We start from the raw sequence: 21,804 nt of genomic DNA on the forward strand, positions 1-21,804 counted from the left end.
CACCGGGCCAAACTCAGATCCAGCTTTTACAGTTTTTTCCCAGAGCCCATGGTGATGTCTCCAAAACCATACCATATTCATTTTGCTATCACATCAGATAAACATAAACTGAATTTTTTTAGAAGCTGGATCAGAGAATGTTGGCCATCTTTGAGGAAAAAATACAGAATTAAATAAACAGATTCAATTATTAATGATCAAAACAGCTAACAACTAATCTATTAATCTACTAATTCTTCATCTCCACACTGATGCCGGAATATGTATTTACTTTGAGGTCAAGGTGTGCTATCCTCCAGCTGTGCAGGTAGTGGAGAGCTTCAAGAATATCTCTGAGGTAGAGAGCCACCTTCTCCTCTGTCAGGTTGCCCCAGCTCACTATATAGTCCAGGAAACGTCCCTGGTCTGCCCTGAAAGCAGAAACACATAATGCATTTGTAGGTCATTAGAGACTTGAAACAGGGAGTCACAACAGCTACATGAAAACAGAACTGCACTTACATCTCTTGTACAAGTACGTAGCTGTTGGCCGTCTCATATGTGTCCAGCAGCTTGACCAGGTTGGGATGGTCCAGAGCCTGCAGGAGTCGCACCTCCTGCATCACCTGCTCCCGAAGCAGCAGCTTCTTGTTAATGTGTTTTGCTGCAACTGTCCGTTTACTCCCTCTCTGGTCGCACCGCTTAGTCACTGAAAACCGGCCCCTGGGGAGCAGAAAGTAGGGTTTAGACGAATATGTGAATACCTGTTTAATACAATGTTACATTTAGATTACTCTGGATCTCAGGTAGATCAGGTATCTATAATGTAGTTGCCTGGACTGGATTTAACAGGCAAAATGAGGTGGGGGTTATACATACTGTTAAATGTGTCAGATCAGTCTATGTCAGAAGATAGCAGGTATTGTATTCAATTAGCGAGGAATTTAAAATCATCCAAATACCCTCACTTCTGAGAATTAGTTGTGAGAATGTATTTACAAGGATATGAATAGGTTCAGAAACGGGTTACTCATGCCCAATGCGAACACACTTAGTAAGTGTTAAAATACAAGTTTTATCGGTACATTCTTACCTTCCAAGCTCAGTGATCTCTGTGTAGTGGGACTCAAAGCTGCTTTTCCAGAGGACTTCACTGCCATCATCAGGGGTTCCTGAGAACACATTCAGGCTGCATCAAGTATACGAAGCAGGAACATGGTTTTCAAAGCGAGCACACTCATGTAATTAGAACTCTTTCATTTTGTTTGTTTGACAGGAATTAAAGTTCAGCTAATGTAGAGTTTTAGTTGTTCAAAACTTAACTGAGGAGGTGTAACTAGCACAATATACCCAATAATCAAGCTTTACAGAAAATGTATACCGTGAACAGACTCTCACCTGAGACTCTGAGGCTGGCGGAGGAGGTGACAGAGCCTGCTACATTTGTGGCAACACAGGTGTACACACCACTGTCCTCTACAGACACTCCCAGGATACGAAGAGCTGCCTCTCCTACCTCACTGTAGAGAGAGAGAAGGAAGGAAAATGAAACATCAAACAATATGCACCGTGCTAGCTTGAGATTTTCTCCATTTAATGATACTCCAAATGATATGCCAAATGTACAGCAGCATTTTGCGTTTCTTATATTTAAGTCCCTTTAAACAAATTCAATAATATTTGCCGTCACCTGTAAGTGACGCTGTAGTGTCCGTTGTTGCTCAGAGTGTTGTTGTCAGGTCCCCGCCAAGTGACAGTGGCCCGGGGCCGACCGCACACTTTACACCTCAGAGTAACACTGTCGCCACCCTCACACGCTACATCGCCGACGGGAATGAGGACCTCTGGGGGAGCTGGAGAGAAAGATTAGAGGACAAAGATGATAAGAGAAAGGGATACTGCACCTTGAAGACATATTTCGATACATGTATAAAGTTACGAGCTTCAAAGTGACTACCAATGACAGGAAGGGATAGGTGGGGGAATACTAAAGGACCATGGTGTCTTTAAACAACATATAGATCTGGAAGGTTTCTGGGATCTTTTTTTTGTTTTTTTCTCACACACACACACACACACACACACACACACACACACACACACACACACACACACACACACACACACACACACACACACACACACACACACACACCTTGGACAAAAGCAACAATGTGTACATACCATCATGGATGAAGTTGGGATTTAGAAGCTGTAATGAAGATGTAAGGACAAAATGAGATTTCTTGCAGATACTAAAAGAGCAAATTAATTGGGTTTGGAAAATAACTCCACACTCTCTACCTTGACAGAGACTTTGTTGGCCAGGCCGTCCTGAGACTTGCGGTAGCCGTTCTCCAGCTTCCTGCCCTCCTTGTCTCTTTTCTCAGACTTTCTGCGGATACGGAGTGCTGTATGCCATGATAATGATTTTCTAAAGCAGACACGACCAGAGGGGAGAAATCTCAGTTTTCTATGCCGTTTTTGTATAATCATGATGAATTCTGACATTTGCACTTGCTTGTTTTTGTCTCAAGAACAGGACGAATGTCCTGTATTCTTACTTGATGGTTCCTTCAGGGAGTTCGGGTGTGATGGAGGATGAGGTATGTCCTAATACATAGCCAGGGATCCAGCCCTCAGCGGCAGGGCAGTGCTCATTGGACGCCCGGTACACCAGGAACATGTTTTGCTGGTTGCTGGCTAGCATCTGGACCACCTCGCCCTGCACCACACTGATCTCATCCTCCTTCACTGCCACATAGTCCTGGGTCACCAACATGGTGGACACACTGCTGCTGCTACTGCTTTCACTCTGTCGGAGAGGAAAAGTGTAAAGCTTTTGACTTAATCACACAACACTGTTTAAACAAAGCACATGAACATGAGACTTAACATGCACACAAACCACACAAACCACACACACACACACACACACACACACACACACACACACTCCTAAAAACGGGGAGTACAGAAGAGTATCAGTAGCTTCACACCAATCAAATGCAGGATTTGATTGATGGTAACACACACAAACGACTATTACGCTTGATGCATGCAGGAAGAATTGCAAAATGCTTTTGAAAAATCTTGAACAGATGTTTTTAAAGCAATATTTTACATCTACACAGTGATGACTGACAACTAATTTTAGTTCTGAGAAGATGTGAAGCAGAAGTTATGATCCTCGGGTCAGGTGCTGAAATACGGAACTTTGTGGTCCCAAGTAGAGAGAGAAGTTGAAGTCAAAAAAACTATTTCCAGGAAGAAATAAAGAAGACACTCCATCAGCTTGAAGAGAGACAGAGTAGGAGGAAGTGAAGCAAACAGCAGCTGGTGTAGTCTGAAGGCTAACCGTTACAAGAAAAAATGAGAAAGAAGGTAATATGTGAAAGAGCTTCCTCCGTGATCATTGATAATCGCATGACAATATTCCCGTAGAAGTATGAATGAAAAAGATCAAAGAGAAATGGTGATTTTTAAATAAACTGGCAATTAGCTGCAGTAAAGAAGCAAACACATACTGAAGCTCAGAGAGTCTAAGAAGGCAGATACAACAGTTGCTCTATGAGTCAGATCCACACTGTTAGTACATTCTGGGAGTGCCAGAAAATTCTCCCTCACACACGCTGCCGGTGAAGTTAGTGCACTCAGATAGCCGTTAATCTCCAGTGTAGTAGTTGTTGCATGTACAAGCCATTCTCAGAGGCAGCGGCAGGGTGGCTGACGGACAGCCAGTCAGTGAGGGCGGGGTTAGTGACTAGTGAATAGCTCTAGGCCTCACTAAAGCCCGGGCTTCGGCTTGGCATCTTACCCCGTTACTCTGGGTGGAGTGTATGGACTGCTCGCTGGTGGAGGAGCAGGTGCTCATGCGGTCTATGTCCTTACTGTGGGAGGAGTTGCGGTGATGAGAGGGCGTCCCATGGCTTCCTCTGCCCAAAGAGTCCCCTCCACCACCACTGTCACTGGGGAAGGAGAAGGAACCAGGCCGGCTGGCGGGAGAGGCAGGCATAGCAGGGACCATAGCCCAGAAATTACCTTTATGAGCTGGGCTGGAGGGGACAAATGCTTCCTTTCCTCCACCTCCAGGAGACTGAGGTGAAATGAGAGGAGAAACTGTCCCAACTCGGGGGCTTTTTAGGGGCAAATTCAGAGGAGCCACGGCCATCTGTGGTACACCAGCTGTTTGATGTTTCTGGGTTTCTTCACAGCCCCCCAGACCCAGTTTGACACTGGCCTCCATGCTGTCTGATGGCTTGTTACTGTTATTACTGTTACTTCCATGAGGACTATCCAGCATCCTCATCTTAGGGACCTCTGAGGCTAACGCCTCTCCATTTGTGGTGGTGTCTGAGTACAGGTTAGAGGGGAGGGACTGAGGGTCGCAGGGAGACCACATACCTGCTGATCGGTCGGGCCCCTCAGGGCCCGGGGGATGGTGGTGGTGGACGGGCTGGGGGAGGCGTGAGGATGGCTGGGGGATGCGGGAGGGTCGGGAGCGAGGGCCGCACAGAGAAGAGGAGCTGTCCCCTGATCCTCCAGAGCCGCCGCCGCCACCACCCCCTCCCATGTTGGTGGTACTGTTGGAGCTGCTGCCGCCTGGCAGGCCTCCAGTACTACTGCTGCTGCTACTGCTGGGTGGACCGCCTGGCCCGCCACCACCCACGTGGTTCCTCTGGTACTCTATGGGGGATGTTAGAGCTGTGGGATAGGATAATGGGCAAGATTTCACTCATATCACAAAAGCATATTTGAGTAAAAACTCATAATTAAAGTCAGAAAACCTTGGGATATTATTTAGTTTGAAGAAGTTGAAAAAAGCAACATAACATAAAACATAAAACTTCCACTTAAGGACCAAGGCCAGCATGTTTTTGGTGTAAGCTTGTAATTTGCACATCATTCTCTTACCATTGAGGAAATTTCGCTGGTTCTCCAGTATTTGGCTGACCTGGTGGACCCAGACTTGACTGACTCCAGGGCTCATTGAATGGAGGGTGTATCTCTCCAGGTTGCCGCTTGATGATCTGGAGGTGAGCGTGAACTTGCAGGGGTCTTCTGCATTTTCTTCTAAACCCAACCAGCTCACCTGAAGAGATGAGACAAGAAGAGAGAAGACGAAGGAAGAGAAAGGAAGAGTGGTAGGGAAGTAGTTAAAGTGGCAAGGCGAGATGTTTTGATTAAGAAGCTACAAAACAATCTACGGTATGAGAACATGCAATACATTGATAGTATTGTTTTACCAGTTGTGGGAGGCTTATATTTTGCTCTAACTGTAGCTTTGGGCGATTGTATTGAGCTGCACTTACCTTGATGTTGTTCTTGAAGAGGTAGCCGGGAGAAGAGAAGCCTTTCTTTTTGTCTATGGGCTCGCTGAAGATGACAATCTGCTCAAAAAGGAAGACTCTCCTTTCTTTCATCCTGGACAGAAGTCCTCCATCCTGGTCTGACACCATGAAGGTGTCTTGGAGGAGCAGTCTGCCCTGAGCCACAATTTTACCCTGAAGAAAGAGTGAGAGACAGGGATAGAGGACAGTTTGCATAACTTCAATTTGGGGTACCATGGACATAAGCAATGTCTAATACTATTTGCACTACCTACATTTCATTCTGTGTAAATGTGGCTTCATGGACATGAAAGTTAAAATTTTTTTTTTTTATAACAAACTTAAAACAACTTATAACATGCAAAAATGAGGGCACACTGACACCTAGTGGCAGTTGACAGAATTGAATGTTTGCAGGGAATAAACTATTTACATCTATACCTTAAATCATTCAGTGCAGTTGTCGGAGCACACACAGACAGACACAGACATGCACAAACTTGTGAGAGGATAAAGAGCCGTCTTACATCGAAGCCTTGAAGGCGGCCAACATTCATCATGTCATTGCAGCGTTTGGGGACCACACACATCACCTCTACAGCTTTCTACAGCAGAACACGAGAGCAAAACAAACGCATAAACAATATATTTTCATTGCGTCATCACTTTAAGAACGTTTGAGCTGCAACCTGGGTGTTACATTACCTCCAGCTCTGTCGTATCCACTCCAGCCTTCTTAGAAATCTTGTGAAGATCCTGTGAAATACATACAATGTATAGAAAAACCTTGATCAATACTGCATGTTCAACATGAAAAGTACTTCACTTAGCCTGAATGCAGCCTGCCAAGTAAGAACACTATGGTGGAGTTACCTTCAGTAGTAACTGGTACTTCATGATACGTTGGACGGGTTTGATTAGCAGGTCAGTGATCTGCAATCTGTGGCCCAATCGCTGCTTGAGGTCCTGGTGAAAGATGCAAACATTATTATCTCTATACTGAAATAATGATCACCTGGACAATAACATAGAGAGAACAGTCCGTAGGTTTGGGTAGGTGTAAAATCAATCTTACTTCAAAGTAAGTGTCAATGTATTCTGACACAATGTGCTCCGATTTAGGTTTATTCTGGCAGTACACAATGTACATGTGTAGCCTCCGCTCCTGCAATCGGAAAACAAACACAGAAAACAGAGGTAGCTTTTAGAAGTGAGAAAAAAATAGTGACAGCTTAGAACATAATATTTCTTTACTCTCTCTCTTTTAAAATAAATAAAATGAACTTGATAATCCACCCTTCAACAAAAAATGTAATGCCAAACAATAATGAATAGGTTTCTAACCTGTTTGACAAATAAAGGAGCCAGCCTGTCAGGGTCCTCCAAACACTTCTCAAGCTCTCCCAGGAAAAGACTGTGGACCAATCAAGAGAGAAACACATGAGTTAACCTGCCAAGGAACATGGCACTGCCTGTATTTTTTATTATTGTTGTCTGTCTTCACACTGGGGCAGATAAAACAACTTTAAAAAACATTTGTAGTGGAATTTGTAGGGCATGTTAACTGGAGAAGACTGCCAGCATACTCTTTGTGCCAGTCATAGATCTGATGGATGTTTCCAAAGACAATCTTGTCTTTTCCTCTCATGTCATCTGGAACTCCTTCTTCTTTCATCCTGCTCATGTAGCCCTGAGGGGAGGAAAGTCGACTCATTTGTAAAACATAGACACACAGACCCAAAAAGCTATCTCTAAGAGCTTATGTTGAGATACTTTAACGTCTGTTTTTACCTCCACCACTGATCCCAGATCTCTGACATAGTCTCTCTCAGTCTCCACCAGCTCCAGAAGCACATAACTGAGGGACACAAAACAGCAAGTGTCACCGTGTAATACAAATGTAATGCACTCAGCTGTGGATGAACATCAGAAATGTTTCCATATAAGCACACAAAGGAAAGACAAACGTGATTAACTGATTGAACTCGAGCAACTTTTGTTTATCAAAACACTAACACGACACTACTGGTTCATAACTCACTGTCTTCTCTTGAAGAAGCCAGACTTGCGCTCGTCCACCTCATCGATGGGTGAGGAGGAGGAGAGGAGGGAGTTGTCAGAGGGATTGAGGGAGGGAGAGCTGCTGTCGCCCTGCTCTACTGACAGGGAGCTGGGACGATCCTCCAGCGACTGAGGAAGGAGGAGGACAGAGGCGAGGAGAGGAGGAACAAAGTGCAAAAGGGGAAAACAGAAGAACGAAGAAAAGTGTCACTGAGCTGATCTGTGTGTGATCTTATCTTTTTGGACAGCATGCTTCATTTAACTGTAATATCTTTACTTTGGTATGTGTCCATACTGTATGTAAGCCCAGTGGGCATGGCATATGTGATATTGGCCAAAGTTCAATGCCCATTTGTTGGAACAGTGGACAGCTGGCATAGTGAGTCACAGTCCTGACAGATGACGAGTAGGCCATAATGCCATTCTCTGTCAACAACACCGGGGACAAAATGTGTGCTTGTACATTAATCTATCAGAATTGTTCTGTGTACAAATGTCCCACATTTCCATGTACTTGTGAGTTTTGTTTATGATTTTTTTTTTCTCACCATCTTGCTCTTCACAAGCTCTTCGATGGCACTGACCAGTTCAGCAGCGCTGGGTGTCTCTGAACTGTTGGGACGAGCGGACAGACGAGATCCAGACTGAAAAAAGAGACGGAAAATGGAAGAAAGAAAGAAAGAAAGAAGTTGAACGGTTGAGGTGTAAACATGACTAATGTAAAACTTGGCAGAGCTGCATGCGTGCAGTAGTCGAACATTCTAGATGGCTACTACTGTGTATGTGATCAGGCTCACCCTCGTTGAGTTTGGACCCCGATATTCCACACGTCCAAATAAGGACTTGGTGGGTGTGATCTCCCTAATAAAAGGGTCAACTGGGGGCCAAGTTGGAGCCAATCACAGACTGGTCTCGGGGGGGAAACAGGGTCAAGAGTTATGAGGTGGGTTTAGGTCAAGGGCAAGCTCTGGGATTGGAGACTGCTCTTCAAGCACAAGCACCATGATTGGTCAGACAACTTATATACAGCAAACAGTGTTGCGTAATACTCCATTGAAGAGAAAGTTTGCCTCTAGAACAGAGCCCAGTTTGACGCATGGTGGCAGGTAAAGTGCTAAAAGGAACCCCTATTCACAACCAGACTTAATGGGATTTCACCATTTAGTCCGACAAACAACAGACCACCGCAGCAACACGTGAATGGAGCGTTCACTTCAGCAACAGCAGAACAGTTACACTTCACGGGAATGACATTTCTTTTGGTGAAAGAAAGAAAACAAAAAGGCAAGATAAAAAAAGTTCAATGACGAAGGATCCAAAGCAGAGATGATGACGTGGTTTTACATGGAGAGATAGGGAAACTGGGAAAGAACAGAAGTAGAACAGAAATCAACGTAATGCTGAAGGGAGGAACATGCAACCATTAAAAGAATAAAGAGAAAAAAGAATGGTTATTTATGCCAACGTGAAGGTTTAGTTGTGTTATTGTAAGCTTTGTGTGGACCTCGATATGTAACCAAACCAAAATTAAGATTAATATGGTAAAATATTTTTTTTATATATTTGATATTTACATATTATAAATAATAAATATTTCTAGATTTATAATTCAAGTTTAAAAGTTCAAAAGGATCAATAGGCATCTTCCTGTGAAGAGCAACTTATTTTGTTTGCGCCTGCACTTATCTGTGTTATCTTATATTTACATGAGCAACCCTTCCCCCAGTTAATGCACATAACATATTTGTGTGCAAACATATTGCAGAAAAAGCAAAAATCCTGTTTGGCCCATTTTAAATACAGTATAAGAACACATAAATCTACTTTGTTAACGTAAAACATAACCACTCTGGGCTCGGTTGGTATTGTGCATTGTGTTTTCTGCACACCATTGTCTGTGACCTTGTGTAGTAATGTATGCGTATACATGTATTTAGATCGCCCTGTGTCACCAACCTTGTCGTCTTGGGAGTCGGGTTGCAGCAGGCTGTGCTGCTGGATGGCCATCGGGGGAGGTAGAGGGACAGCGTCGGCCCCCTCCTCTCCTTCCTCCTCACCACAGCTCTGCATGCCTGATGAAGAAGACTTGGACAGGGTACCACTGCTCAGCCCCTCATTACGCATACGCTGCAGAAAGAGAGAAGGAGAGCAATGATCGACTGGTCGGTCACAACCAAAAACTGTGCCTTTGACTGTTGTGACACTGTCAGTTATCCACAGCTTATCTGTTCTTACTTCCTCCAGTGTCTCGTCCTGTGGCGTGGCGGCGCTGTCGTCAGAGTCCTTCTGCGAGCCGGCCATTGTGTCCATGTTCTTCCTTGTGCCGTCGCGGTTCTTCTTGTGCTTGTGGGCGAGCTTCTTGACGTGGCCGTCAGCTTTGCCGGAGCTCAGCCGTCGCACGGGGCTGGTCAGCCACTTCCTTAAGGTGTTTCCAGGGCGTTTGGGGCCCGGTGAGCTGTGAGGACCCAGGGTTTGGCTGGAGCCTGGCTGCAGGGTGTCGTTACTGGATACAGACAGGGTGTCTAAGGGGGACAGGAAAGAAAAGAAAAAGAACGGTGATTATGGTATTTATCACAAGTATAGTCTGTGATATCACCAAAGAAATCAAAGCGCAAGATTGGAACCTTGACTAACACTAGACAACAACTAAGCCATTTGATTAATCGTCTGGTGCTGTAAAATGTTTGGTCACATCACAAATGTGTGTAAACACAGTAAAAACAGAAGTGTGCAATAATATAGAATATTTCCTTTTCAATTATTAATATACCTCAATATATTAAAACATAATGACTTCAGCATATGTAGTGGTCAGCAATTGTTACATTCCATTTGTCTTCAAACCATAAACGACACTATAGTCACCATGCTGTATATGCATATGTGAGTTTGCATAAAGTGAGAAAACACTGAGGAAAGACACGATGCATGATAAAAATGTGTGTGCTTTTGTTTGTTTGTACAGGCTTTGTATCTGTTATGTGCAGTAGGCAGGCTGTTCTCCTCGCAGTGATGGCGTCACCACCTTAGGGAATCGGTAGGAGGAAAGCTGTTCTTCGACTAGTGATAGAGTGATGGGAAAAAAGCAGGATAAAGGGATACTTGAGGCTTTTGTCTGAATAATTAAAAGATAAATCCACCTGTCTGTCTCACCGGTCTGCTCATTCCCTCCTGTTCTCCTTCTTATCTTTAGCCTAACCCCCTTTTCTCCTCCACTACGCTGACATTCTCTCGTTAGTTTTCTTTATAATCATCTACAATGCTGCTGCATGCTACTGAATGAGGAAACAAAACCTCTCGACCGGCTCAACGAGCTATATGACCAATGAGTCTTGGGATGATAACGTTGAGGTTGGATTTCTTTGTGTCCTGTCACACTACGCAACATGGACCTGACGCCACAGAGCATGGACCTCCTGTAAGACCTCACAGTTCAACAAACGATTACAGCATGACTTAAGAGTATCCCTTACTCTGCTGCCAATACAAGAGAGTAAAGAAAAATACCCCCCCCATAGGTATGATAAAGAACTTCGTCAATCACCCACCCGCGGATGAGGAGAGCACCTCTTACTTTCTATCAAAAACTGGGACACATTCCTGGCATACAGATTTAAAATCCTCATTAAAAGCCACCTGAATACACTCCATAAAATGATGTTTTCTATCACTTTAAATGCAAAGCTGGAGCTATAGCTTGACTGAATCAGAAAATTCTTTCTTAGTGCAGGAAGATCTCAGGAGTTGATGTTCTCATTGTGCAGATTAGCACATGACTGATAAGAGGTAATGGCTGCAAAGACAAGTGCATTTCTGAGGGGGCGGTAGTTGACTCAAGGACGATACTATCCTCCTATTGCATCGCATCACGAGTTGTTGAGCTTCAATGAAAAATATGGGAATAAATATGATGTATAAATATATTAAGTCTGGATACAAGACTAAATTGTCTGTATTTTACAGCTTGAATAAAGAGTGAAATGTCTGAGAGATTCAGGCTTCAGCCTGGTGGTTAAAATCATGCAGCTGGTACAGATTCCATCATGTGACCAAGCTGAATGGCTCTTATGAAGGGTAGGTGTGGAAATTCTGCCTTCCCTCATTGGACACTTTTACACAGCCTGAATGAATGCATCTGCATCAGCATTTGCATGCGAATGGGCGTGTCATTCATACAGCCTCTGGGAGGACTTATTTTTTACAGCGCTCTGCTGATACGAAGCATGTGTTCTCACATCTCATGCAAGGGAAGAAGAAAGCACAGTTCCCAGACAAACAAGCGTCTCCCACACTATTAAGACCCTAAAGCCATCTTATATGAGGCTCCTCTCACCATCTCACTCTGACAAAGCCTGGGTCATCCGGAGATATCTTCGGTATATCCTGAGTGATAAAAGTTAGGATCTTTCACTGATTCTGCAATACTTCGTGCAAGATTTTGTTTTCAGCCATGAGTCAAGCGAATGCCAAGGTACGCATCTTCTTGTCCTGTTTTTATCCTGCAAATGAATTTATTTTACCAGACAGAAAGTCAGACAGATGCTTTTTCATCTCCCAGGAAAGGAGAAGCTTGAACTACTCTGGAGATCTATACATTCCACCTACTGTTTAGTATACAATTTAAGGAAGCTGTGTGATTGACCTGCCTTTATCTTCCCTGCAGTACCAAATGAAAACCACAGCCACAACTCTTTGTTACGATACTGCCCTGGAATGTTTTAATCATAGGTGCAATCATGGAAACTCTTTCATACTGTAAGAATACCTTAACATTTACTGTTGCTGGTCTCCAAGGACTATCAAGACTTTCCTTTATGAGTGCTGCATGTTGTAACTTCACTGGATAACACCAGCACATTCTATCCATTATTCATACTTTGAGCAAAAAGTTCATGTGCCTACAAGGCCTTTGAATTATTAGGGTTGGACACTTAAGCATCACACAACTGTTATTTTCTAATGTAAACCAGGCCCTTTTCTGCAATTTTTTACTATAACTGGCAGACAACACTGACGACCTACAGCACACACCTACTTGCGTTCATAATTTAACACCTAAGTGAAAACTTGTGCTTTTAAAGGGAATGAACTAGAGAGCCAGAGATAGAAGTCAGGACGCACTGGAGACACACTGAGGACACAACCGCACATGCATCTGTGCTGTTAGCAAGTACTTGTTAGCTATTACATGAAAGGCTGTCGGGCAAGTTAAGCAGACAGATATTTACTCTGTATGTTCACACCAATTTGGGGTTCTGGTGAGAAACAATTACAATTACGATTGTATCTATTTGAATCTCATTGAAATACTCAAATACAAAATGTAAAATTGAGATCATTGTGGTTTCAGCTGTAATGGAATAATGCCTCAAAAAGTTGTGACTATTATTTATAGCTTCAGTGATAAACGACCATGTCTATTGTGGTGCTTTTGGCTAAAACCTCTTGTCCTTTATGTGTCCTACAATGTTCACACTTTGACAGTTAGACAGGCATCTGGTGTTATATATGTTCTCTGATTAGACTGAGGAGGTCGTGCTGAACAGGAGTGTAAATGGGTGAAACATGGAGCCAGCGGCCCTGACACATTCCTCCTCAATAGAATATAACCCCAGGGACACACACACACAAACACACAAACACACAGAGGGCATAACCTTTGCCCTTTGCCCTGCAGCGTGACACCTCAAAGACAGCCGGTCAGAATTGCACTCGTGGGAAATAAGAATAGGGGACACATGGTTTCTTTGCATGGGTGACGCTAAGAGTTTGTCTGCCCCATTCGTTTTTATATTAAGAGTAAAATTGAAAGAATTATGCCATGCTTCAAAAAGTAAAACTGAATTTACTAAGACATAATTCTTTAATACTCTTCAATCCTGCTGCTACAAAAATACATCATGAAAACACCAAGATGACATCTGGACCCAACACTCACACCTGCTCCGCTTGTGAATGCAGGAGAAACAATAAATACACATATTAGATTAGATATTGGTAATAGGCTGGCACTACATACAAAAAAGGAATTGCTGTTCATTTCCTCAAAGTTGCAAGAGATTAAATTTAATGTAGCAAAAACCCTATGAAGATAATTTATGTCAGTATCTTCTGTAAACACGTAGAGCGGCTATAACTTTTCTTTATCAAAGTCAACAGCTTTTTCTCAATTCTTTTGAGGATTCCAACAAAAATCTCTAGTTTGCGGACGACAGCCTTTAAAACCATGTAGTAAGATATTTGTTGTTGTTCTAATAATTATGCTGACTCAACTAGTAAACTAGCATCTCTTTTTTATCTGGAGCAATTTAGGATTGGAGGCATTTTGTTCACCTCCTGGTGAATACATTATTGGCCTCATTAGAGCATCATTCTGCTGAGATGACTGGGATGAACATATACTCATATATATTATACAATGTACCATCAGTGTTTTTGCACAGGCTACACAAACTGTATGTGTTTACATAAAGTAAATGCATATGCATGTGTGTACATACATGCGATATATACTTTAAATGCATATGGACATTCAAACTTTAAAATATCTATTAACTGCCATCACTATCTGCTCGAAAGGTCAGCATTGATACTGAACATGCAAAGGCAAATTAGATTTGTATTCAACCTTATTATAATACCATCCTCTCAGCGGAACTCTGTGGGCTGATATTCCTGAGAAAAAAACCCGAACGAGAGTCCACCAGATGCTCTCCACTGCATCTTCAGATGTTTGCTAATTTATCTGCAAGCTAACGACGCGCCGTCATAATTCAGTCACTGCTCATTCACGCTACTGCAAAGAGCATGCTAGATTTACAACTTTGTGAGTGTGCATGTGTCGAAGAATAGGAGGGAGGGGAAGGGCAGGGGAGGGGCGGTTGTACAGCTAGAGAGATCCCAAAGGTCTATGCAGCTCCATAGAAGCATGCCTGGGATTCCAGAGGTGTCACCAGGGGAGCATCTTTCCTGTGGTCTCATCTTCCCCAGGAGGAGCGATACAAACACACAGACACAAACACACAGACACGCACACAAATAAACAAACATCAGTCGGTGTGGTTGGAGACAAGCTTTCAGGGGTGGAGGTGCAGAGTGTGGAAAAGCTCCATGGGAGTTTGGCTAGCTGATCGGTAAAAATGTGGACAATGCTGGAGAGGGCTTGCCACCAACAGCCATAGTTAGGGAGGGCGTGGAGATGGGATGGGAGATATGGGACCGTTTAGAGACCACCCGCTACATATTCTGGCAAAACTAGCTGAGGCTTTATCACACTTTATCAGATGGACCACTGTGAAAACAATAAACAGAAAAAAGGATTGAGAATGTGAGAAACTCCAAATTTGTCCTGTTCAATTCTTTTCTACTTTATTCTATTTGACCTCATTCTTGTCTTTTCTCCCTGGGCTCTACAATAACACCCTCTGCCCATCTGTGCAGCACTCGCCTGACCTGGCATACAGACAGGCACAAAGATATAATCTTGTCAATGTGATTTCAGTAGATTTAATATCTCATCACATAAGGGTGCATTCAACAAATTACTTTCACTGCCATAATGCCACAACATAATCCACACTTGATAAGTAAATGCCCTCTGCGTTAAACCCATCTGGAAATAGCTGGCGTAACAAATAAGCCCAAACTGTAAAAAAAAAAAAGAGAGAACAGTCTTCAACATGATGAGATGATCAAACAATAAAGCCAAACTGTGGCTTTTGTATTTTTTCTGAGACAACTTTCCTGTCTTTTTCAACTGTATAGTATTAAAACAATGTTATCGTCACATAACAAGCCAATAAGAAGCAAAACCTACCCTGCTAGAAGTAGAAGAGCAAGAAATGACTTGTGCTCTGCACATTACGTCGTTACTCATGTGTTACACATGACTGAGGCACCTACCAAGGTCCAGCAGCCAGAACTTGCAGTTGTCAGAGGTTCCTCCCTGTGCTGAATCCATGGAGCAAAATGGGTTTAGAGACACGAGGGACTGAATTCCACGGGCCATGTCTGCCAAATATCAAGCCTCCAGATTCTGAATTGACATTTTCCCTCACAGCATCTCCACAGGTATACGATGACTATTCCTATGCAGAACCTAAAATAGTTTTTTAAATAACTCGTAATTAGGAATAAAATAAAACTAAATCTAAAGTAACTGCGTAGCTGCAATTCCAGAGAGAGAAAGTGTGAAGTCCAGAGTGAGGAAAAGGAAAAAGTCAAATGAAGCATTAGAGAGTAGGATGTTTTCTCTCTCTCTTTGTCTCTCCTTCCCTCCCTCTCCTGTGAGTGGGCTGCTGTGAGGATATTGGGCAAGCCTCCACTGTGCCTCTCTGTTCCAAGGGGATGTCTGTAAACATGCAGCACATCTACCGTATTACCCTTTGTAGAAGCACCCACTCCGTTTGTGTGGGCGGGTGCATATTTTACAGGCATTAGGATGCATAGAAGTTGTGCAGTATGCTTGGAACAAATATAGACTTGGTTATGAAATCCGAGAGAAGTGAACAGCAAAGTGTTAAGTGTTTCATATTCAGTGGTTGGTTATGAATTTCAGATCATTCTTCTGAAAATCTGAATCTCCAATTGTTTTTTTATTTGTAAATATATATATATTCAAATCTTAATTCTGTTTTCCTACATCTTCACTTCATCTGACACACTGTGCAGTCTAGACCAGCAATGCAGGCTAGATGCACAAAGATCTCCCTGTTTAACTGTGAATGTGTGTTTGTCTCCATGGGCTCTAAACACACTCTATCCTGTAGGAACACGCACACACTCGTTCATACACTTCCCTGCTCCTAGCAGAGTCTTTAATCAATAACACCGACATTACCTTGTTGGTACCTTTGTATTTATTTCATTACGAGAGGCACCGAGAGTCAACCTTCATGCTTTGGTAAACAGGGGAATTCCAGTAATCAAACTGAAAATGTGATTAGAGTGCAAATGAAAGTGCTCGAAAGCCCGATTTAACAGGGATGTGTAGGTTTGCACAACACAGGACTTGATGAAACATTTAGAAAACTCACGCACACACTGAGCACATACAGCCTTAACTACTGTTATTTCACACATCCTCTAATCAGAGCAGACAACCAGCTGCCAGCTATACGCTTTGCAGGCTAATCCTTCTGAATGTGAACCATTTCATTCTACCCTATTCTGTTAGTCCAGACATTGGCCACCAACAGTCAATTATTCCTGTGTGTGGGACACAGCAGGAAAAGGGGAGATGTCCCCGAGAACACTAATCCCTAGACCGTCACCCTTCCACAACTTAGGACAAAGTGGATGTACATGGTTGGCCGGTAAATACAAAAAGCTGACAAAGTAGCAAAGACGTTTTTTGTCATCCTCGTCTTTCTCGTCCTCAGCAACAGCCTTTTTTTAAGCACGGAAACCCCTGTAGAGAGAAGCTCCTTTCATCACTCCTACTGACCACACAAACACAGATACAAACAGTGAGGGCTGGTTAGGCACAAAAAAGGGACCAAAGAAAGACAGATAAAAACATGAGCCAAACAGCAATGGAAACAGTGGAGCTGCTGTCAAAAGTGTAAAATAAGTAGTTGGGAAATTCTACCCCTCTTTCTGTGCCGTACCAGTAAATCATTCAGCTAATTCCAAAGTTGTCAGTTTCTGTATGTACAATCCAGGCATCCTATCATTTTAAACACAAATCCAAACCTTTCACATACCGACTTCAAAGAGACTGCCAGCAAAATATTTGTATTCTATACTACAGAAAAATACCACCCTTTCTAACAAGCAGTGCAGCTCCCACCCATCCTTCCAGCATAAAGAGGGAAAGACACAAACAGAAACATCTGTCAAGACATAATGACAGCGGCTCATAACACCAACGTACCTAGTGTCAAAACTCAGGTCTGTGTGAAGAAAGCATTACAACCACCACAACAACACCTAGCAGCCATCTGAGCCAGCAACTGGGCCTTAGTCAGAGAACTGGAACCAAATACATGTTCAGGGGTTTTGTGGTTGCAGGTTGACTTCTAAAGACGGGAGTTCAGATGGGATGGAGTTAGAAAATACAGCCATCACGATCAAGCCTACACTGCAAAGCATCATTTTTATAAGAAGAAAACATTTTTATATTTATATATAACCCTTTGTCAATATTCAATATTAGGGGACAATGTAAAATTAAACTTACATGTTATCTTGTTATTCATTTTGTGATCCAAATTGTATCCTATTCTATTCACTAGTCTGACGTATCCAAATATACACATTAGACTAGTGAATGTATGTGTGTGTGTGTCTATGTATGCAGAAAAATACCACCCTTACTAACAGTAATCTGCTGCGTTGGTGATTATCAGGATATTAAGAATCTGGCAGGACACCATTAAACAATATTTTTATTATTGTAAACACAGCTGGTGCGATGTTCACACACACACACACACACACACACACACACACACACACACACACACACACACACACACACACACACGCATACTGGAAAAGAACCTTGGGGACCACGTTATGGACTCCTCAATAAAACCCTTTGGGCACGACAACAGATGCAGATTCTGCACCGTCACAAGGCTGTTTAAGGGTTTACGTTTCTTACAATGGAGGGGCATGCTGCTGCCTGTTTCAGACAATATAAGGGATTCGGACAGTAATCAGATCAGGCAGATGTTGCAGTGCTTGGAATATAAAGGTTGAAATTATTTTAAGATAATTAAAAGAGAGCTGCTCCGGGCTTTCCACAGTTGCATAGCAACACCTATAAATACATGTTTGTGCTTTCCCGTGCTTGTTTGGTGAGAAGTTAAGGTTCCACAGGTCACCAATAATGTGTTTGCAAACAAGAAATGCAGGAAGCCTGAGGAAGAGCCTGGTGCTCGAAACGTTACTGCAAATAAATCCTTAAACAGGAGCTATTTGGTGTGCAGATCCATCTGTTTTAATCCTGCTAAATATTTCTTTGATCCAGCACCCATCCCACCGTACAGCGGATGAAATACATCCCACTAGCTTTCCCTTATGTTTCAAGGGTCCAGATATGTACGGATGAGACAAGCAGCTGTTGGGTGGAATACAAATATTCTGCAGGCCACCTTTGCGGTTTCCAAAAATGAAATGCATTAAATTAGCTTTTTCCCTAATGTGCTGATTTGTCCAGGGTGTTCCTCAATTCCCCATGCCAGTGTGTGTGCGTATGAAAACATTCTCATCCTACCTTTGTGGTTGAAGAGCCCCTCCATCTCCATGGAAGACCTGGAGTGAGCGATGCAGAGCATGGAGCAGGGTACGATGCCCTCCTGGGCTGGAGAGCGGTCTGTGGTCCTCACCAGGCACCAGTCCGGCTTATCGTGGAGTCGCTCCAGAACCTCCACGGTCTGGCCTCGCCGCACTGTCAGCTCCCCACTGCTGCCACCATTGCTGGCCATGAAGTCATGGATCACCACTGTCAGCTCACAGCCACCGGACAGCTGAAATGGAAGAAAGATGTCTGTGAAAACCTATGTTGATGGTAATCTGTAAACAAATGCTGATATTTGTCCATTTTAGATCTACTGTGCACGTTTGCACAAAGCATGAATGCACTTTCCACATGGCTATGTACGAGGATAAAGTACATCCAACAAGTCGGAAAACAAAATACTATGAAAGTAAATACAGCGAGCGTGTGTGTAGTGATAAACTGTGATTAGATTGCTGTTAAATTGACTCAGGAGGAATGAGAAATGGAAAGCATTCATTTTCCAAACTACTGTTCATACGCATCTCATCCAGATAGTATCGATGACCAGCGCACATTTCAAAGATATACATAAATTTGCCATTTTTTTCTCCTGCATTTTAATAAGTTGATGCAAATAAGCATGGCCATTCAGCAGTGGTGGAATGTAACTAAGTACATTGGGTACTTACTTAATCGTACTGAGTAGTTTCTTCTTATGCTACTTTATACGTTTTCTCTTGGTACTCTTACTTAAGTAAAGGGTCTGAATACTTCGTCCACCACTGTCATTCAGTAAAATGACTTCCGACATCATAAAATGGATTGAATGGGCTCTCAAAACAAAAGGCGAAATTTTCCCACACAACATCCTTTGATAACAGCGCAGGTACTCAAGCAGCACTGCAAAGTGAAAGTCTACATGCACTGATGATCGGTGACTCATTCTAGCACAACTAAACAAAACGTCACAACTGTCTATGAAAAGAAAGGCAACATTAGATGGAGGTGGAACAACGTAGCAATTAGTCACTTTGCTCACTGGCTGTTCTCAAAGGTATTGACTGAAAATGCAGCTGCATGTTGCTGTTAGGGCTCCAATCTCTGTGCTAACAGCAAGGGTTCTGTGCTCACAAATGATAGATATACAGCAAGAGCACACCAGAGGGTTATTCTACAAATATGAATTACAAAAGCATATACAATTCTTAATTGTCTGGGACAAATTCAAATGAATTGGCATTATTGGACACAATAAATACAAAGCCATAAATACCACAAATGCCCAACCATGTGAAGCCAAACCTCACAATATTTAAATCATCTTGTGAGCATTTATATGAAATATGGCTAAATGGCAGATGAGAAAAGTCTTATACATAAGTTATACTATTAGTCATACGGTTAATAATAGCCACATGCTGTACTAAAAAAACATTCACACATTCCATGCTTTCAAAGGTCTGTTCCTTATTTCTAGTGTTGAAATGTATGCAGTGCTGCAAGTTATTTATGTTCTTCATAACTGAAATAGATTGCATTGCTCCTTTCAAAAGATATTCACATCGTAAATGTCACAGTACTGAATATTAGCAGAGCACATTATTTGCAACCTACCCTTTGGTAGTGTGGCAAAGCCAGAGAGCTGAGGAGTTGAGAAACGGGATGTGAGATCCTGTCCTCCAGCCTCTCCATTGTTTTCCACTCCCTCATTACGAGAGAAGTCCCAAAAAAAACAAAACAAAAACTCTACAGCAGTCCGCTAAACATCCTAGATCACAATGAGGAGTTGCTCACTGGGTAAGCATAAGCTGTCTGGAAAATAGGGCAACGTTTTATGGAATATTTCCCCTGGGAAAGGAATATTTGACCAGATAATCACAATCCTGATGCATTATAACATCCCGAGGTCAGAAGAAAAGTTGCTGCCATCCACTGTAACAGCCAGCAGCACTCTTACAATCAGCCTATTGAAGCTTAAACGATTCCCTGCTGTCTGTCTCTTCCCCGGAGCGGTTAATCCATGCTTGTCTTTAAACAAGTGTTGCCACAATTTAGCTCACTAATGTCCGTCAATCTACAAAAAATTAGAAGAGAAAACTGGATATTTCTATGTTCGAAACAAAGTGTTAGATCGATCGCTGTGAGGACTTAAAACCGTGCTCTCCTGTCTGGCATACAGACGAGCATCCTCTGTGAAGAGAGCGGGGGAGGCTGAAGCTGTTGGCACACAAGTCAGTCACTCAAGCAAAGACACACACAGGGACATGGACACACACACACACACACACACACACACACACACACACACACACACACACACACACACACACCACTGTCACTGCCTCTTGAATGAGAGGTCTCACAGAGAGCGATAGAGAGAATTCAAAAGGTGTGATTGAGATGCAAAATGTATACTTGCATGTGTTATTGTGTGTTTTGAATTTTTAAGCTTGAGAGTATGCCCTTAACTGAACAATGACTATTTAATTTGTTTTGACACAAGTGGATTAAACCATAGCAATAGGGATAAACACACACATAAACAAACACACACACACACACACACACACACACACACACACAGAGCTCTCCATTACAATTTGGTTTTATGCTTAATGAAAGAACCACAGAGCTGAGCTTTGTGCAAACAGATAACTAAACAGATACAGTGAACACTCTAAGGTAATTTACTTATTTTCCTGATTATGTATGAGGCCGAGCTGGGGGCACTCCAAATCCAAGTGTGAAAATAATGACCTGATGTAAGAGTCCACAGCTACAGTTTATAATTAGTATGACATAAAAGTATGGAAATGTTCTTCTCTATGTATGCTGGTGTGTGTGTGTGGGCTTTACAGTTGCTCATACTGAGCGTAGGAGGACAAGCCTTCTGTGGTGCTATTACCAGATATAACCACAACCGACTGTGTCTCTCTCTCTCTCTCTCACACACACACACACACACACACACACACACACACACACACACACACACACACACACACACACACACACACACACACACACACACACACACACACACACACACACACACACACACACACACACACACACACACACACACACACACAGCTATATAGCCCTGTCAGATGGACTGTTTCTTCCTCCTAACACTTCCACAGGAAGCAACTTGTGGAAAGTTGCCTGCATCTAACCAGGCAGCAGCTTCCGATGTGTGATGGCATC

The 21,804-nt window shown here is 42.8% G+C and overlaps 1 protein-coding gene across 2 annotated transcripts in view; it reads right to left on the reverse strand.

Annotated features, from left to right (window-relative positions):
* The window catches only part of triob (trio Rho guanine nucleotide exchange factor b), a 69,960-nt gene that overhangs the window by 3,275 nt on the left and 44,881 nt on the right, over positions 1–21,804 (reverse strand). For both annotated transcript variants that reach the window (XM_076081341.1, XM_076081342.1), the window contains 23 exons: positions 18,592–18,844; positions 9,606–9,892; positions 9,327–9,497; positions 7,919–8,014; positions 7,351–7,499; positions 7,101–7,167; positions 6,896–6,999; positions 6,654–6,723; positions 6,385–6,474; positions 6,183–6,275; positions 6,015–6,065; positions 5,837–5,914; positions 5,292–5,483; positions 4,894–5,071; positions 3,797–4,683; positions 2,544–2,794; positions 2,284–2,413; positions 2,164–2,191; positions 1,670–1,832; positions 1,378–1,499; positions 1,073–1,151; positions 502–702; positions 272–410 (listed from right to left, as the gene is read on the reverse strand). In XM_076081341.1, the coding sequence (XP_075937456.1) occupies positions 272–410; positions 502–702; positions 1,073–1,151; positions 1,378–1,499; positions 1,670–1,832; positions 2,164–2,191; positions 2,284–2,413; positions 2,544–2,794; positions 3,797–4,683; positions 4,894–5,071; positions 5,292–5,483; positions 5,837–5,914; positions 6,015–6,065; positions 6,183–6,275; positions 6,385–6,474; positions 6,654–6,723; positions 6,896–6,999; positions 7,101–7,167; positions 7,351–7,499; positions 7,919–8,014; positions 9,327–9,497; positions 9,606–9,892; positions 18,592–18,844 (3,879 nt within the window). The remainder of the gene's footprint in view (positions 1–271; positions 411–501; positions 703–1,072; positions 1,152–1,377; positions 1,500–1,669; positions 1,833–2,163; positions 2,192–2,283; positions 2,414–2,543; positions 2,795–3,796; positions 4,684–4,893; positions 5,072–5,291; positions 5,484–5,836; positions 5,915–6,014; positions 6,066–6,182; positions 6,276–6,384; positions 6,475–6,653; positions 6,724–6,895; positions 7,000–7,100; positions 7,168–7,350; positions 7,500–7,918; positions 8,015–9,326; positions 9,498–9,605; positions 9,893–18,591; positions 18,845–21,804) is intronic.

The sequence above is a fragment of the Anarhichas minor genome, unplaced genomic scaffold (assembly GCF_050575085.1).
Source record: "Anarhichas minor isolate MPS153535 unplaced genomic scaffold, ASM5057508v1 ptg000080l, whole genome shotgun sequence".
Taxonomy (NCBI): Eukaryota; Metazoa; Chordata; class Actinopteri; order Perciformes; family Anarhichadidae; genus Anarhichas; species Anarhichas minor.